The following is a 14,177-nucleotide window of genomic DNA, read 5'->3' on the forward strand; positions in this document are numbered from 1 at the left end:
TGTGGAGTGAATATCAGGAATTATTATTCCATATATTTATGCAGCAATTAACTTATTGTTTCAATAATTTTATTAACATTTTATTGACAAACTAATTTGTCATGCACAATGTAACGTCTCAAACAATCAATAATCTATTCTGGATTATTAATTAAACCCATTCTACAGTAAAATTTAGATTTGCGACTAAACCCAGCTCGTAAATATCAAGTTGGTTTGTCACTGGAGAAAATGAAAATTCAGCATGTGGACTTCCATTGACTGTAACGCTAGTCACGGCCACGCCTCCCATAACGGTAATATTTCCCATGACCTGTTGGTTCATTTCAACATATCCATTGGTCCTGACCACATATGTGAGCACACCAGGTTGGTTGACAGCAATATCCGCCAAAAAGTATGTCCCAGACGCAATCGGTTCTTCACAAAAATAAATATTTCAACCTAAATATAACAAAAATATAAAATTCGCAGCAAATGGTATTACCAAGACTGTCTCCGGCGTCATAGTAAAAGTTTCCTCTAGCTTCTCCCCTGTCGTCTAATGCAGCAATCAAGCCCAACGGATTCCGTCTCGCAAGGTCCGTATTGACTGCTGATGCCTGGACCGGAAGGACACCCCCACCCCGAATGTGAAGCGGAATGTGTGTAAATGGAGCATCGAGTTCAACGTAGCCTTTTCGGACAGCCACTTCTCCGCCCGTGTAGTAGTCATAAAATCGAGCATCTGGGAAGTAGGCAGTGACATTGGTCGCACCTTCGTCAATTACGGGACTTATAACGAGACCATATCCCCACATGAATTGTCGATCAATTCCACGAGTTTCAGGGTCCTGAGGAAACTCGTGCCAAAGGGCTCTGGCCACAGTGTTTCCGTTCATGTAGTGCATGGCGAGAAGTGTGTACAAGTAGGGGAGAAGTCGATATCTGGTGTTTAATGCGGATTTGGAAATTTCAATAATAGCGCCATCGAATGCGGCAGGGTCTTGATCCTATCCGTTGAATACATTTGTTTTTTAAATAGACAACGCATATAAATATTTGTGTCGCATCTTACAATGTGTCCATAACCATTATGGTTTCTAGAAAAAGGATAAAATGCCCCCAATTGCATCCATCTTCCGCACATTTCAGCAGTGGCGTTGTTGTTATGTCCGCAAATGTCCGGCCCAACAAACGGAATTCCAAACAGATTAAATTGCAGCATCCCAATTATGGAATAGAGCAAGTTATCCCAGTTACTATGATTGTCTCCCAGCCAATGTGTTATCTATAATAGTTTTTAATTGTAAACTGAAATGTGCTGACTTATCCTGGATAATTGAGTATTTCAATATATGAATTTGTGTTGTACCCATCGTCCCGATCCTAAAAACGTGGAGCGTGATAGGGCAAATGATCGAGTTCCCACAGCTTCATTATTAGCTCTGCGTTTCAAGTTTTTGTCAACTATCATAAATTGTTAAAATTATCAGATTTCCATCAAAAATCAAACTAACATAAAGGTGGGTTCTGATTGACTCCAGCCATATAGTGAGTGCGTATTGTAGTGGATCCCCATTGAATCTTTGTGATCGGGACATAATGTGTTACTGTAAAGAGAATCTCCTCGGACACCTATTTAAAATTTTACAAAATGAGATAGCATTCAAGGAATACTAATAAGTGTCCCTTTTATAAGTAATCTTTACGACTGGATGAGTGATATATTACTTACGGGGAAGGTATGGTGGATCATTTATTGAAGTTGTAACGCATCCGCCATCATTTATGTCTCCGTGGACAAAATTTGCAGGTTCATTCATGTCCTATATAGGGAATATAACATGTTTAGCAGTATGTTCATAGCTCACAGTGCCTACAAAATGCACACTTATGCAGGTATATACTTTGAAAAATATTAGCACTCACAATCCAAAGAGCAGCAAATTCCAGCTCTTCATCGTGAAACTTTTTTATTAATAATTTCCACCATTCCCTAGTTGAATTTTTAGAAAAGTCGGCAAAGTACACATCGTCAGGCGGCCACACACGACCTTGAGCAGGCGTATCATCTTGTTTTGTAATCCAAACTTCCATTTCTTGACCCAGTTCAAAGGGTGGATATGTACCGTTAGGTTCGCCAATAGAAATTCCGGGATCCTAAATGTGTATAACATGCAGAATACACATTAAAACTAATATGTACATCAAATTTGATTCAGCTCATTTGGCTATTGACCGTTGGAAAGTAATAATTTTCCTGAAATAATATCGTCTAAAATATATTAATTACCAAAATGGTCATGAATCGTATTCCTTGTGTTTTCAGTTCTTGGACATAGGCTCCAAGCCCAGCAAAATTTATGGGGTCGATCGTGAAATCCAGCCGTCTATCCATAATATCAATATCGCCGTATTGAACGTCCTAGTATGCAATTTTCCGTTTACTAGTATGATATACTCATTTCATTTCATCAAATGTGAATTAAATCAGGTGCATATTTACATAAGGAATTTCTGACGCAATCATTCGATCAACAACTGCTCTCATATTGTCAATGTGATCATATCCAAATCTGCAAAGTTGGAAACCCAGTGACCAGTAAGGTGGTAGTGGAAATCGTCCAACTGCCTGAATACAAGACACCACATAGCTACAAGAAAACTGTCAACGAACATCTTGTTATTAACAAACACTATTCTCCTAACCTCGCTGTATTGCTGTGCTACACTCTCAGGTGTCGGTCCAAGAAAGAAATACATATCGAAAATGCCTCCAATTGTACGATAAACAATTCCAGGATTGGGATGCATAACGAACTCTGCGTGAAAATATGACGCATTTAACCTCGTCAGTTTTGTTATGATATCCTGAGAAAAAGAGTACCTTGTGCATTGCTGTTGACAATTGCTACAGCATGAGCGTTCCCATCTTCCTCCAAAACAGTGTAATGTGGCTGAACCCCATAAAGATTTACATCTCCCTATATGGACAAAAAATGAGATGATAATTGCAAGAATATGTGCAATTATTGGGCTATAATTATATGTATGTACTGATGGAGCAGCGTCTCGTGCCCACAGCACCCAGCGTGGAAATTTATCGAATGAGTGTCTAAAACTGTGTTGCTCATTTTCTCCAATGCCATACACATTTCGACTTGGCAATTTGAACGCTAATTGTAGAAACTGATCAGAAAATGTAAAGCCACCCAGGGAGCTGTCAAATATGGTTGTGCCTGTCGGTCTTCTCAAGATCTTAAAGGAGAAAACGGGGACATTGGTAAAAATGACTTCATAGCGTCTATTTTCATTTCCGCCTGTTGGAGGATCAATCTGAAGCGGAACTTCCCATCGTGGAGTGCCATCGGTAATCTGTAAATTTGTGGTATTATTAGTACCTCAGACTTTGTACCATAATAACTGTCACCCCGGATCATTCATACCTTGATTCGAAGTCTGTAGTCGGATTGAAAATCAGCTTCAAGAGTAAGATTCATGGAATCGCCCCCAAATAATGTGCTTGTTGTAGTGCGAACAAGCTCGACTCTGCGTATATATTAACTGATTGATTGATTTCCATGTTCAATAATTGCATGATTTCCAGGCATGTGTATTATTTATGTACAAACCTGACACCATTTCCCGTATCTACCGGTTCACCTACCTAGATATGTATTCAACAGACGCGTATTATACTTTCACCCACTTAGGAGAACTGATTCAAACGATAATTAGGAATAAAATTCATACCATGGAATACCCATAGTCTTTCGGAAAGTAGCAGGTCGGAACGTTTTGGTCTGGCACGTCGGGTGGGCAATGAAGACAGCCTCTCGCGAGACACCGTTCCGTGGAGGCATTTGGGTCTGGGTGACAATCGACTCGTTCCGCATCAGGGACACACGTTTGAGCCGACAAGCCTACAAATATGTGCACGATTAGAAAGATAGAAAGATGACAAAATTGTAGTTTAAAGTTTTATTGTCAATTATAAATATTTTTATTTGCTATTTGCTTTACCAGAAGCTAAAAATATTACACCGAAAATAAGATATAGCAGCATCCTAAACATTTTTAACTAATATGATGCTACGTGCAGTCTATCTGGGAACTGACCAACTTTTAGGCGTGACCTGTTCATATTTATACTTTTATCTGCTGCTGAATTATGCCCGATATGTCATTCAGGTGATTAAAATGAATCCACTCAAGATTAAATTTATTTGTAAGTAAGCAAGAAAAAAAATTTCGCATGAATAACATGTTATCGTCTCTCAAATCCGTATCGTAGCTGATATCAATTTTACAAAGGCATACATATGGGGTCGTTTTGTCCGTTACAATAACTCTCTTTTGACTTATATATCGGATCAAATTGAATTATAATTATTTTAGCTCAGGCTAATCCTAAATGAAGACTGAAGTGTATATTTTTCGTAGAAGTTTAATAAATCACAGAGATTATCATGTCATCTAAAACAAATATTTTTATCTTTTTGTAAATAGAAGGTGTAATAAACATGTCTTTCACACTTGAGTTATAAATTTATTAACAAAATATCCAATTGCATATACATATGTGGTACATATGTAAATATGTATTTCCAAAGTTAGAATGGGAACACATGCAGGCATCGTGATGGATCATTTGGCATACAACTAGTGAACCAGATAACATTCCTCGATTTGAGGAGTACAATAACTTATATTTAACCTAGTATTATCTAAAAAGTTAAGTGTTTATATATTTTAGTAGTATGAAATCTCAGACTATGTATGTATGTGCATATACTCGTGATTATCTTTAAAGTTGGAAACGAAACAAGTAGATTTATGGCGTAATCCACAATGGCCCTAATATAACTAGTCATTATAGATTTCTGTATACTGTAGAAATTGTGTCCATTCAGTCCAGCATAAAAAAAGTCTTCGTAAACCTTGATTATTGACTATAAGGACGGTATGATCACCAAAGAGTATGAAAAAATTGCAATGCCCCCAGCTGCCTAAATCCCTCCTGAGGCTATAAAAAATTGCATCGTGACCCAAGTTGGGATACGAGGATGATAGTTGTAAAACTGTCCCAGGACAACGTATAAGCAGCAGTGATGTAAATGTTGATGAAAAACGTAACAAAATACCACCAGAAGAAGGTTCGGAATGTTTCATGAATGTGGAGGAATTGTCGTTGAATTGGATCCCATTGGAAAGAGGTTTTCCATAAATATTTATTCGCCCAAAAGTTAAGCGACAATGTGTGCCAAACCAGCTCTGACATCTTGTTAAATGTTGTCGGCGTATGTGAAGTTACCGCATTTGAGGAAGGTCATATGGGAAAGAGCAGTAAATGCAGAATGCAAATTTTCATACCATACTTATTTTCATATTCATTTCATGGATATCCATTTAATTTAGCTATTTTCGAAGAGACTTATTTCTCTAGAATTTAATTTAATTTTAAAGATTGGCTGAGTTATAGACAAGTCGATTAATTAACTTATTGGTATATTTATAAGATCTAGATATTTATTTATTTATTATTCAGAATATAACAATTCTAAGATATGTTGATTAGTATTATCTAAGTATATAGAGTAGTGTAGCAGTATTATGTAGTACGGATCATTTTTGGTAGTCGAATAAAACTTGTGTATGTACATATGTGTCTATGTATTTAGCATATAAAAATAATAACCAGCATCTTAATTAACCCAACCCAATCTAAATATACCTTTAACTTTAGCTGCTACCTAGATTATGTAGGTCTTTCCTGTTCAAGCCACTTATGATAATTGGCTAATAGGGTAACTAAGTTATATTGACTGAATAAAATATGACATGACATGAAGTTTTAAAATCTTAGAGGCCATATCATGATCCTGACAGTATAATTTATATTGTGACGGCCAGATTTTTATTTTTAGTGTTTATCTGATACTAAATATGTATGTATGCATGTAAGTACATACATGTGCGTTGCGTACAAGTGTACAACATCAATACAACGTATGTAAGTACATTATTATGACTGCGCTTCAACATTACTAATATGTAAGCTGGTAGGGTTTATAGACTTGGTATGATTTGGTATGATATGATTTCCTCAGTTACATCTTCATTTTTATTATTATTTATCAACAGTTTGGATACCAATTATACGTACACAATATACTATATACTTATATAACTACTTAATTAGTACTAATTTCTCATACACACATTATATTTACTATTGGCATGCATTGACACTGTATTCATCACAGCGGCATAATATCCGGAAATATCACATATTTATTATTCACAATAAGTACAAATGATCTCATAGCAGAGCAGGAAATACCAAATCATCCCCCAACAGCATTTGGGTTACTGAAGAGATTACAGAACCACTGGTTAAAAACCCTGTCGGTATCGCATCTTCTTCCGATGCCTGTGCCAGAGCTGGAATTTGTGAGCCGAAATCTAAAAATTGATCCAATATTGTCAATCAAGGTGAAAAGGGTCGCATTTAGGCTTGGCCTTGGTCGTGGCGTTGGCCTGCTGCTGCTGCCGCTGGAACCTGAACCTGAAAGTGGGAGCGTATTTCCTACGACTTCTTCCAAACCATCCGCCGCGGTCACTATTAGTGGTTCACTTTGCAGGAATACCCAGTAAGTCACAAAGTCTCGCATCATGGTCCCCCTGCAACCCAATTATAGAACGTTATTTGCTATGGCACAATTTTTAATACATATTTCAATGCTGCGTACGTTAAAACAATTTCACCCTGAAAATTTCTGGGCGCTGTCCATATTATGGTCGTGTTCGATTTCTTCACAAGTCCGGTAGCGTGATGAGCAGCGTTCTATGCATCATTTAAAAAATTGCACCAATTAATGGCTTGCTGAAATTTTTTATCTACAACTTACAGATCTTTTCCCAAAGCAGTTATGGACTTTTGTATCCGTATTTGGGGTAAATACCCCAACAGGGTTGTCATTTTCATCCCTAGCTTGCACATAAAATCCGATATATTTTGTTTCCGGATCGGTTGTGGCCAGATTTACTTTATTAAAAAATATACATAATTTTAGATATTTAATTCCTTCGTCCAAGTATTTCACTCAGTTGTCAGTTTCATGAACGAATTTTTCCAATTACCAAACACACTCTGTCCCCCAGCAGTTTCCTTCCGGTCAATGCTAACTGTAAACGGAGACTCTCCGGTCTGTGCTTTGTAGTCGTGGTGTTGTGGGCTCATGGTTTTACACACGGAAGGCAATGGGGGTGGTCCAACGGTAAACCCGTTCCCAGAATCAGCCACTAGCACGATAAACACCACGACGAACATACTCATCCTTATCAAAGTCATTGTTATAATTCAGACTAGAATTTACTAGGGTTGACAGATAACAGATTTTATCCTGCCTCAACAACTCTACACGTTGTGTCTGTAGTAAAATTTTCGTAACAATCACATGATTTTGCAGTAACAATATAGCAAAACTATTTACATGAATAGTATTGAATATACATATGCACCGTGAGTCCCTTCTAATAAATATTATTTCTATTAGCGTACATACGCCCAAACTCTTAGCAGCCTTGACAAAACGGGTGCATAAAGGAGAGAAGATGCAATAATAATGGACGCAGACTGATGGCGAATGTAATCACATGATGACCAGCAAAGTAGATAGATATGTACATGTGGAGAAGGAATATACCTATGTATTTAAGAAGGTAGTACTATGTGGATGCTCATTCAGGTGAGTCAGCTATTAAATTCGCTATATAAAAACCACATTGTTTTCTTTTACGTAATGATGCGAGGATGGGTTAGATGTATGTATGTAGGTAAATTGGCCAGGACGAATAATGACGATGACGATTGTGCTAGAGTGGTTCATAGATATATGTACAAAAAAATACACCTAAGAAAAATACAGATAATAAGTTATGCATGCGGATGCAGATCGTCATCCAACAGCACGCATCAGTATTCAACTATGTAGTAAAAATTCGTAAACATGCAAAATTAAAACAAAAATATGGATTTCTGTTCAAGTTTTTTTTACTGTGTGATACTGTATAATGATAAAGTATGGTCTACAGGTTTATGGGTTGAAATGGGAATTTCCCGTATTATACACTTTTGCGTTTTGCTTTTGTGAGTAATCTGTATATGCATTATTTCATACGAAAAGAGTTGATTAGTTCTAAATAATAATGCTAAAGTATTGTAAAGAAAAATGTGTGCATGGCTTTGCCTTGGGAAAAGATAACACGAATAGTGTGGAATTTTTGTGCAATTATTTAGATGCTGTTAACTTGTGAGGCTTGCTACCAACTACCAAGTCCAGGATTGCATAAATGTTTATGCAATAGAATATACTTACACGTGAATTCTGTAAAATATGCACTGCTTTGATGGTTTTGATTGAGCATTACCAGGTAATCATTTTACGTATCCCTATTAGTTTCACTGCGTATGTATACATTTTCTTCGTATTACTTGTTCCAGCAAAATCCAGAAAGGTAGACAATCCTCGGCAAAATCAGATATCGAACTAACCAAGAAAATAAAAGCAAATTACATTACTCATGTTATGCCATTGTTGGGGGTTGTGTTTGTTATCTCTGTGGCCTGTGTAATTTACTTATTTTACTATTCGCCGATTCTTCTTTCTTACTTCATGTTCACTCAAACAGTTTGTAGTTGGAAAGAATGAGAATGGAATAATAAGTGTCGGAGAATTGGAAATTGGGTTGGTGTTGGTCGGTCGGGTTGATACAATAATGAGCAATCCAGACCACGGTTCTCACGCCAAAGCAAACATCATTTCATTCCGTTTCTTCCTCTGATTATTGGTGAGCATGCCACTACTTACGTGCACAACGTAGACATGTGGGTTACTATATGCACATGGATATAATAAATACCACATACATACACCACGGCTTTTGCATGATGATGACGATTAGTTGATACACACTGACTGACACCGACCAATAATCCGAATAACACACAACAACAGCCATCACATCGGGTAATAATGAGCAATGAATGGTATCGTACATATTATATGGCGTGGCCCAGGTGAAAAACTTCCCACAGGAGAACATAACCTGTGTACATACAAGTCATGGTATATGCCAAGCAAGGACACAAGCAAACAAGTCACGGGTACGTAAGTAGAACCCGGGGAGCATTTTATGGGATCACCGATAATAAACCATTCCATAAAGTTAGTCAAGTAAAGTAAGTGGTGACACATGACACCGAGAAGCCCACGACATGAATAAGTTATCCAATAATTTGACCTGGTGGAGCAAGTAAATTGCATAACGATTTATTAACAAGGAAACAGCAGCAGAATGTATGTAGATACTACTGGAATGGTCAGAAACTGGAAATAGTAATAATATTAGGGAACACAAATACTGCGTTGTCATTTATCTAATACTTATATGCATCTACATAGAAAAAAAACATGGTAAAATAAGAATAATTAAGTATCTTTGCGCCCTCAATCTTTCTAATTATAATAATTAAATAAATAATTAAATGACTACCCAACACGTCTCTAATATATACGTATGCACTCTTGCCTCTGATATGAGAACTACAAAAATACCACAATAAATTATAATACATAGATATATATTTTATCTATTCAATGACTACGACATCATCGTATCTTCTTGTCAATGTTGTTTTGTTGTATCTAGCTCGGGGACGGATCCATTATATGTAATTAAGTATGTAGGAAGTTATGAATGTAGTTTGCTTTTTATGTAGAATAAAGCATACACCTCAATTTTGCGGCTTCACTCTTGAGGGCACAAACTTCAAAGCGCAGTTTAAGATTTTCTTGTTCTAAAAATGCGGCACTGAAAATAAAATTTTAGTTAAGCTGTGGGCTACGTAAAATGAGGATGAAATAAAATGAGTATGTTTTACCGGATAGCAATCTCATCCTCTTTTGCGCGACGAGCATCTCGACTTCGTTTGGCAGCCTCGTTATTTTTTCTCCGGCGTTCCCAGTAGGCCTCATCTTTCATCTAGATGGAAAAATACCGGAGATAAATAATTGTTGCGACACCACTGCAATAGTAAAATTATAAAAGTACGTAGCAATCAGATATGGATCACCCACCTGCTGTTCGCTCTTTCCCCCAATTGCATCTCCTATGATGACGGAACCACTACTCCCACTACTGATCCGTTTGTTAGAATTGGAAAGTGGATCGTCCTGGATAAGTGGTTCAACGGACATGCTGCCAAAACTGTGACCCTCCTCACTCGATCCACTCTTCATAGAACTGCTTACCCTACGACCTCGACCCAATTGTGACGAGGCTAACATTTGCTTGCGAAATTCGGTGTAAGCCTGTTCATTCGTTCATAAGAGAGATGGAATTAATGATCATTCCGTACAATTTAGTAGCCAATGGATTATGCCAATGCATACCTGGTGTGACTGTTGATGAAGTAAGGCTTCGGATCCAGTTGGGGTAGAACCAAGGGGCACCCCATACATACCGACGGTAGGAAAAGACATGACATCCTTAGGGTATGCCTGCATAAAGAAACACATAATAAGTGATACATTTCTCAATGTGCCCCCATTTGAAAACCCATCATTACTGCAAAAAATATAAACCAAATGTTAATTATTTCTACCTTGAACGGCCTCGTCGCCCTAACTTTGCCACCAGAAGACCCAGATACTGTGCTTTGCTGCTGCTGCTGTTGTTGTTGGGGTTGCGTGGCACTGACCCCAAAATTTGGACTTGTTTGCTGTTGCTGGAACTCTCTCAATAATTCATGTTGTTGGTGAAATTGTTGCTGTTTCTGCTCCAGTCCATTACCTGGACTCAAATTTGTGGGAAACCCAGGCACACCCCAGGGTGAGAATGAGAGTGGATATCCATTGTTACCCCCAACAAATGGACCCATGGGTAGCGTAGTCGTTGTAGTTGTCGCCGGCTGCTGTTGTTGCTGATGAAATTGTCGCTCTTCTCCTCCCACTGGGGATGGAGACAGTGGGGAACTTGCTCTTGACCAAGAACGGCTGCTGCATTGTGACATGGGTGACTCTTCTTTGGTGGTGACGGAGGACAAGTTCAAAATTGTAGAGGGTGACTTCATACTGAGGGCGGATCTGAGTCTTTGAGAGCATTGCTCATTATTCTCTACGACATCGATATCCACATCGACTTCATGTTCGTCCTCATCCACGTCGACTGGAGAAGGGATGTTTTCGTTATTAATAGTGGAGAATTTCGCCTTATTGGAAAAATCCAATGGACTCTCATCTTCCTCTGAAGATGACGAAGACACAGGTACGCGTGGGGTTGATGACAAGTGAGGCGGCCTGGACAGCAGGGCAGCAGGATTCATTTGCATCATGTGACCCAGGATGTTGAATCGGGCTGGGGGCAGTGATGAGGAAGACGCCATAGTGGAATGGACAAGTAATTTTACTATAATATAGTCTGGAAAAGTAAGTACGTGAACATTATTCATTCATTCGTATATAACTCCCGAATCGATTCATTGGAAACTCAACACGAATATTTTCATGTATCAATTAATATCTATCTACATACTAATTGATAATTCTTATCTATGTATACAACGCCCACATTGTTGTTAAACTTGAAAGGGTTATTTACTACTCTAAATTTGTTCACTTTAGTTAGATCAGGATGAAACAGTTCACCTGCTTCCACCCACAAACTACGAAATGTCGACAATAGGCTAGTATAACTTATCTTAGAGGCACACAAAATGTCTGGCCTTCGGTGATGAGAAGGTGAGAGTGAGCAGTGTGCCTTCGCGTGCCAGCTTTTAAGAATAAGAAATATCAAGATGATCTGCACTGGAGAAAGAAAATGCTTGACAATGACTGACAACAATGGGGAAGCAGCAGATGCAAATGACTCTCCAAGGAAAGGGAAGGTGACAATTCAACAATATTGTCATCCTCCTCATGTGCTCATATTTGTAACCAACAAAGATTTGACATCTACACCAAGTACAAATTGAAGACAGAATCAATGTTTAAATGTGACCAACCTTCACCCCGGTCAAACCCAAGAAAAAGTAACAAATCACTCAATAATTTTTACCAACCTTTGATCCCTTTGCGATAGATAGTTGTATACTATTTATTAATCAATCTGCATCTCCGGATTTAAAATATGGTCTGATCTGATCTGTGGAGGGAGATATTTAATTTCATGGATTCTGACTACGCGAAACAGGAAAAGAAAATAAAGCCCACGGCAGAGAAAAGTCTAGCCAACCCACCAGCAACCCCGCTCCAATCCGTTATTCTGAACCCATTGCGTCGTGTGTTATGTAATCACTCGCGCTCCACCCTCCAACCAACCACTAACATTGTATTCTTCTCGTGGCCATGTTGTGTTTGTTGTGAATTACGAAGAAGCAACCATATTTTCATGAACGCCACTAACAAGAAATGTCTCAGTTTTCTAAGAGACGAATTTTCTCACTTTTCTCACAAAAACCACGCACGGGAAAGCAATAAAACTTGGTACGAATTAATTACCCATTCGTTTAGAGCCTTAAAAAGAAATCGTTACTAAAGAAAGTTGAGATTTTCATACCTTGTTTATCTATTTGTTTAATGACAAGAAGCCGGAGAGATGACCGATTCTGCTGACCAGACCGGAGGACAAGAGTTGATGAACTGTGGAGATGTCAAAACCTTTGCCGTGGTCGATCTAATAACTAATTCAATTCTAATTCCTTTCTTCCTTTGAACTTGAGACAATATAAATGTCCACTCAATTCTTCATCTTTTTGGTCTGGATGGAATGGATGGAAGAAGGATGCAACTGATTACATTACAATGTACAATGAGCTCAAAAGCTATGTATTCTGTCATTCGTGTTATCGCATCCTCCTTATTTTTCTCTTATTTCTTTATTCTTATTCAATCCCAATGCAATGCTATGCCTTATCTTATCTCAAAACATAATCTATGTATCTTTATATATGAAAAAGTTTTATATGTACACAGTTCATGCATTATTGTAGAGTTTTTTGTCATGTCCAGTTCACTCACAATCAGACCACTACTACGAACAACGACTATATCGGTATAAAGTATTTACAAAACGGATTCTTATGAATCTATAACTTAAAATTTGAATATATGACGTAAAACCATGGACATGAATGTATTCTCTTAAAAATATATACATATGTATGAAGATGGATAAATTGTGAAATGCTAACTTGGATGTCTTTACGATTAAAAATTGGTGATGATGATGGACATATGCTATTTCTTGAGTCAAATTGAATGATCAGGATGAGAAAGACAGCATGAGAATTGCAAAAAATGGTGATTCCGTCCGACTATTTGTTGCTTATTTTAATCCCATACAGCAAGTACTGTGTAAAATCCTCAATTTATTATCGCGGGGTAGAATGAGACTAGCTGTTCCGCATGCAGGATAGATAAGCCCAACCAAGTAAACAATATTTTCTTACCAGGCTAATGATGTTTCTGCTTTCTGAGGAAACTTTCCAAAATTGTCACCACACCAAAAGAGCCGTCTTTCGAATGATAAATGAGTAAATGCTAAGAAGGTCTCGGATTGCTAATGACTTGAGGCTCAAGTCAAGGGTTGCGTCTTCACCGTGTAATGAGCTGACCACAAATGAAATGACACCCCGAGTCGTTGCGGAGGAAGGAGAGAGAGGGTTGCTTTTCCTTTTTGGTCTTCTGCTGGTCTTCTGCCTGCGCGTATGCATGTAGAAATATTGACTAAACGAAGCACAATCTTGCGTCCACGTTACATTACAACCACCCAATATAGGCACCCGACTTACTTGCTGATTATTATATTTTTGTGGAAAACCAAACCACCCAAATTCATAGAAGGGAAATAAGTGGACATTCACAGCTTACGATTTGAAATACTAGCCTAATTCCATTCTCTCTCAGGTTAGGCTCAAGCTGGATGCAGATTCCCAGTCCTGTCCGGGGTCTATTTATTTTTAGGCCTTTACATTGTCTAGAGAAGGACCATGTGTGCACAGTGTTCAAAGAGGCCAATTTATTGGAAGTAATTCCCCGAGCACTTTTCTCTTAATATTGTTGCATTTTCCGAGCTCTGGGGGGTCAAAGACGTGCCCATAAAAAATTTGACGAGCCACACCCACTTTGGGT

The 14,177-nt window shown here is 38.1% G+C and overlaps 3 protein-coding genes across 4 annotated transcripts; all 3 read right to left on the minus strand.

The window, feature by feature from the left end:
- Positions 1–47: 47 nt before the first annotated feature.
- LOC110844774 (maltase-glucoamylase, intestinal) lies at positions 48–4,160 on the minus strand. Its single transcript, XM_022091061.2, has 16 exons — positions 4,006–4,160; positions 3,736–3,905; positions 3,615–3,649; positions 3,429–3,531; positions 3,040–3,357; positions 2,870–2,966; positions 2,692–2,804; positions 2,489–2,614; positions 2,276–2,407; positions 1,912–2,142; positions 1,718–1,808; positions 1,500–1,617; positions 1,355–1,427; positions 1,058–1,270; positions 488–992; positions 48–420 (listed from the first exon to the last, which is right to left on the minus strand). The coding sequence occupies exons 1-16, from the start codon at positions 4,055–4,057 to the stop codon at positions 152–154; spliced, it is 2,646 nt and encodes an 881-aa protein (XP_021946753.1). The 5' UTR covers positions 4,058–4,160; the 3' UTR covers positions 48–151.
- A 1,908-nt stretch (positions 4,161–6,068) lies between these two features.
- Positions 6,069–7,625, minus strand: LOC110843978 (putative defense protein 3). The gene is made up of 4 exons (XM_022090053.2): positions 7,126–7,625; positions 6,894–7,030; positions 6,735–6,829; positions 6,069–6,666 (listed from the first exon to the last, which is right to left on the minus strand). The coding sequence occupies exons 1-4, from the start codon at positions 7,334–7,336 to the stop codon at positions 6,330–6,332; spliced, it is 780 nt and encodes a 259-aa protein (XP_021945745.1). The 5' UTR covers positions 7,337–7,625; the 3' UTR covers positions 6,069–6,329.
- A 1,658-nt stretch (positions 7,626–9,283) lies between these two features.
- On the minus strand, positions 9,284–13,749 carry LOC110844873 (protein giant). 2 transcript variants are annotated; one of them, XM_022091199.2, is made up of 6 exons: positions 13,496–13,749; positions 10,652–11,466; positions 10,440–10,547; positions 10,125–10,358; positions 9,929–10,029; positions 9,284–9,858 (listed from the first exon to the last, which is right to left on the minus strand). In XM_022091199.2, the coding sequence occupies exons 2-6, from the start codon at positions 11,429–11,431 to the stop codon at positions 9,759–9,761; spliced, it is 1,323 nt and encodes a 440-aa protein (XP_021946891.1). In that variant the 5' UTR covers positions 11,432–11,466; positions 13,496–13,749; the 3' UTR covers positions 9,284–9,758. The 2 variants fall into 2 exon arrangements, with proteins under 2 accessions (XP_021946891.1, XP_035704024.1); XM_035848131.1 differs by lacking the exon at positions 13,496–13,749 and adding an exon at positions 12,604–12,709.
- Positions 13,750–14,177: the final 428 nt, after the last annotated feature.

This window comes from Folsomia candida, unplaced genomic scaffold (genome assembly GCF_002217175.1).
Source record: "Folsomia candida strain VU population unplaced genomic scaffold, ASM221717v1 Fcan01_Sc002, whole genome shotgun sequence".
Classification (NCBI taxonomy): Eukaryota; Metazoa; Arthropoda; class Collembola; order Entomobryomorpha; family Isotomidae; genus Folsomia; species Folsomia candida.

Excerpts from the sequence above, each read along its gene's own strand:
- LOC110844873 (XM_022091199.2), bottom strand. The coding sequence starts at position 11,431 with ATGGCGTCTTCCTCATCACTGCCCCCAGCCCGATTCAACATCCTGGGT. Across the intron at positions 10,548-10,651 it reads GGGCGACGAGGCCGTTCAAG|GCATACCCTAAGGATGTCAT; the intron begins GTAGAAATAATT and ends TTCTTTATGCAG. Across the intron at positions 9,859-9,928 it reads GAGGATGAGATTGCTATCCG|TGCCGCATTTTTAGAACAAG; the intron begins GTAAAACATACT and ends TTTTATTTTCAG.
- LOC110844774 (XM_022091061.2), bottom strand. The coding sequence starts at position 4,057 with ATGTTTAGGATGCTGCTATATCTTATTTTCGGTGTAATATTTTTAGCT. Across the intron at positions 3,906-4,005 it reads TGTAATATTTTTAGCTTCTG|GCTTGTCGGCTCAAACGTGT; the intron begins GTAAAGCAAATA and ends ACATATTTGTAG. Across the intron at positions 1,618-1,717 it reads TGATCCACCATACCTTCCCC|GTGTCCGAGGAGATTCTCTT; the intron begins GTAAGTAATATA and ends AATTTTAAATAG.
- LOC110843978 (XM_022090053.2), bottom strand. The coding sequence starts at position 7,336 with ATGACTTTGATAAGGATGAGTATGTTCGTCGTGGTGTTTATCGTGCTA. Across the intron at positions 6,830-6,893 it reads ACTGCTTTGGGAAAAGATCT|AACGCTGCTCATCACGCTAC; the intron begins GTAAGTTGTAGA and ends AATGATGCATAG. Across the intron at positions 6,667-6,734 it reads CAGGGTGAAATTGTTTTAAC|GGGGACCATGATGCGAGACT; the intron begins GTACGCAGCATT and ends ATTGGGTTGCAG.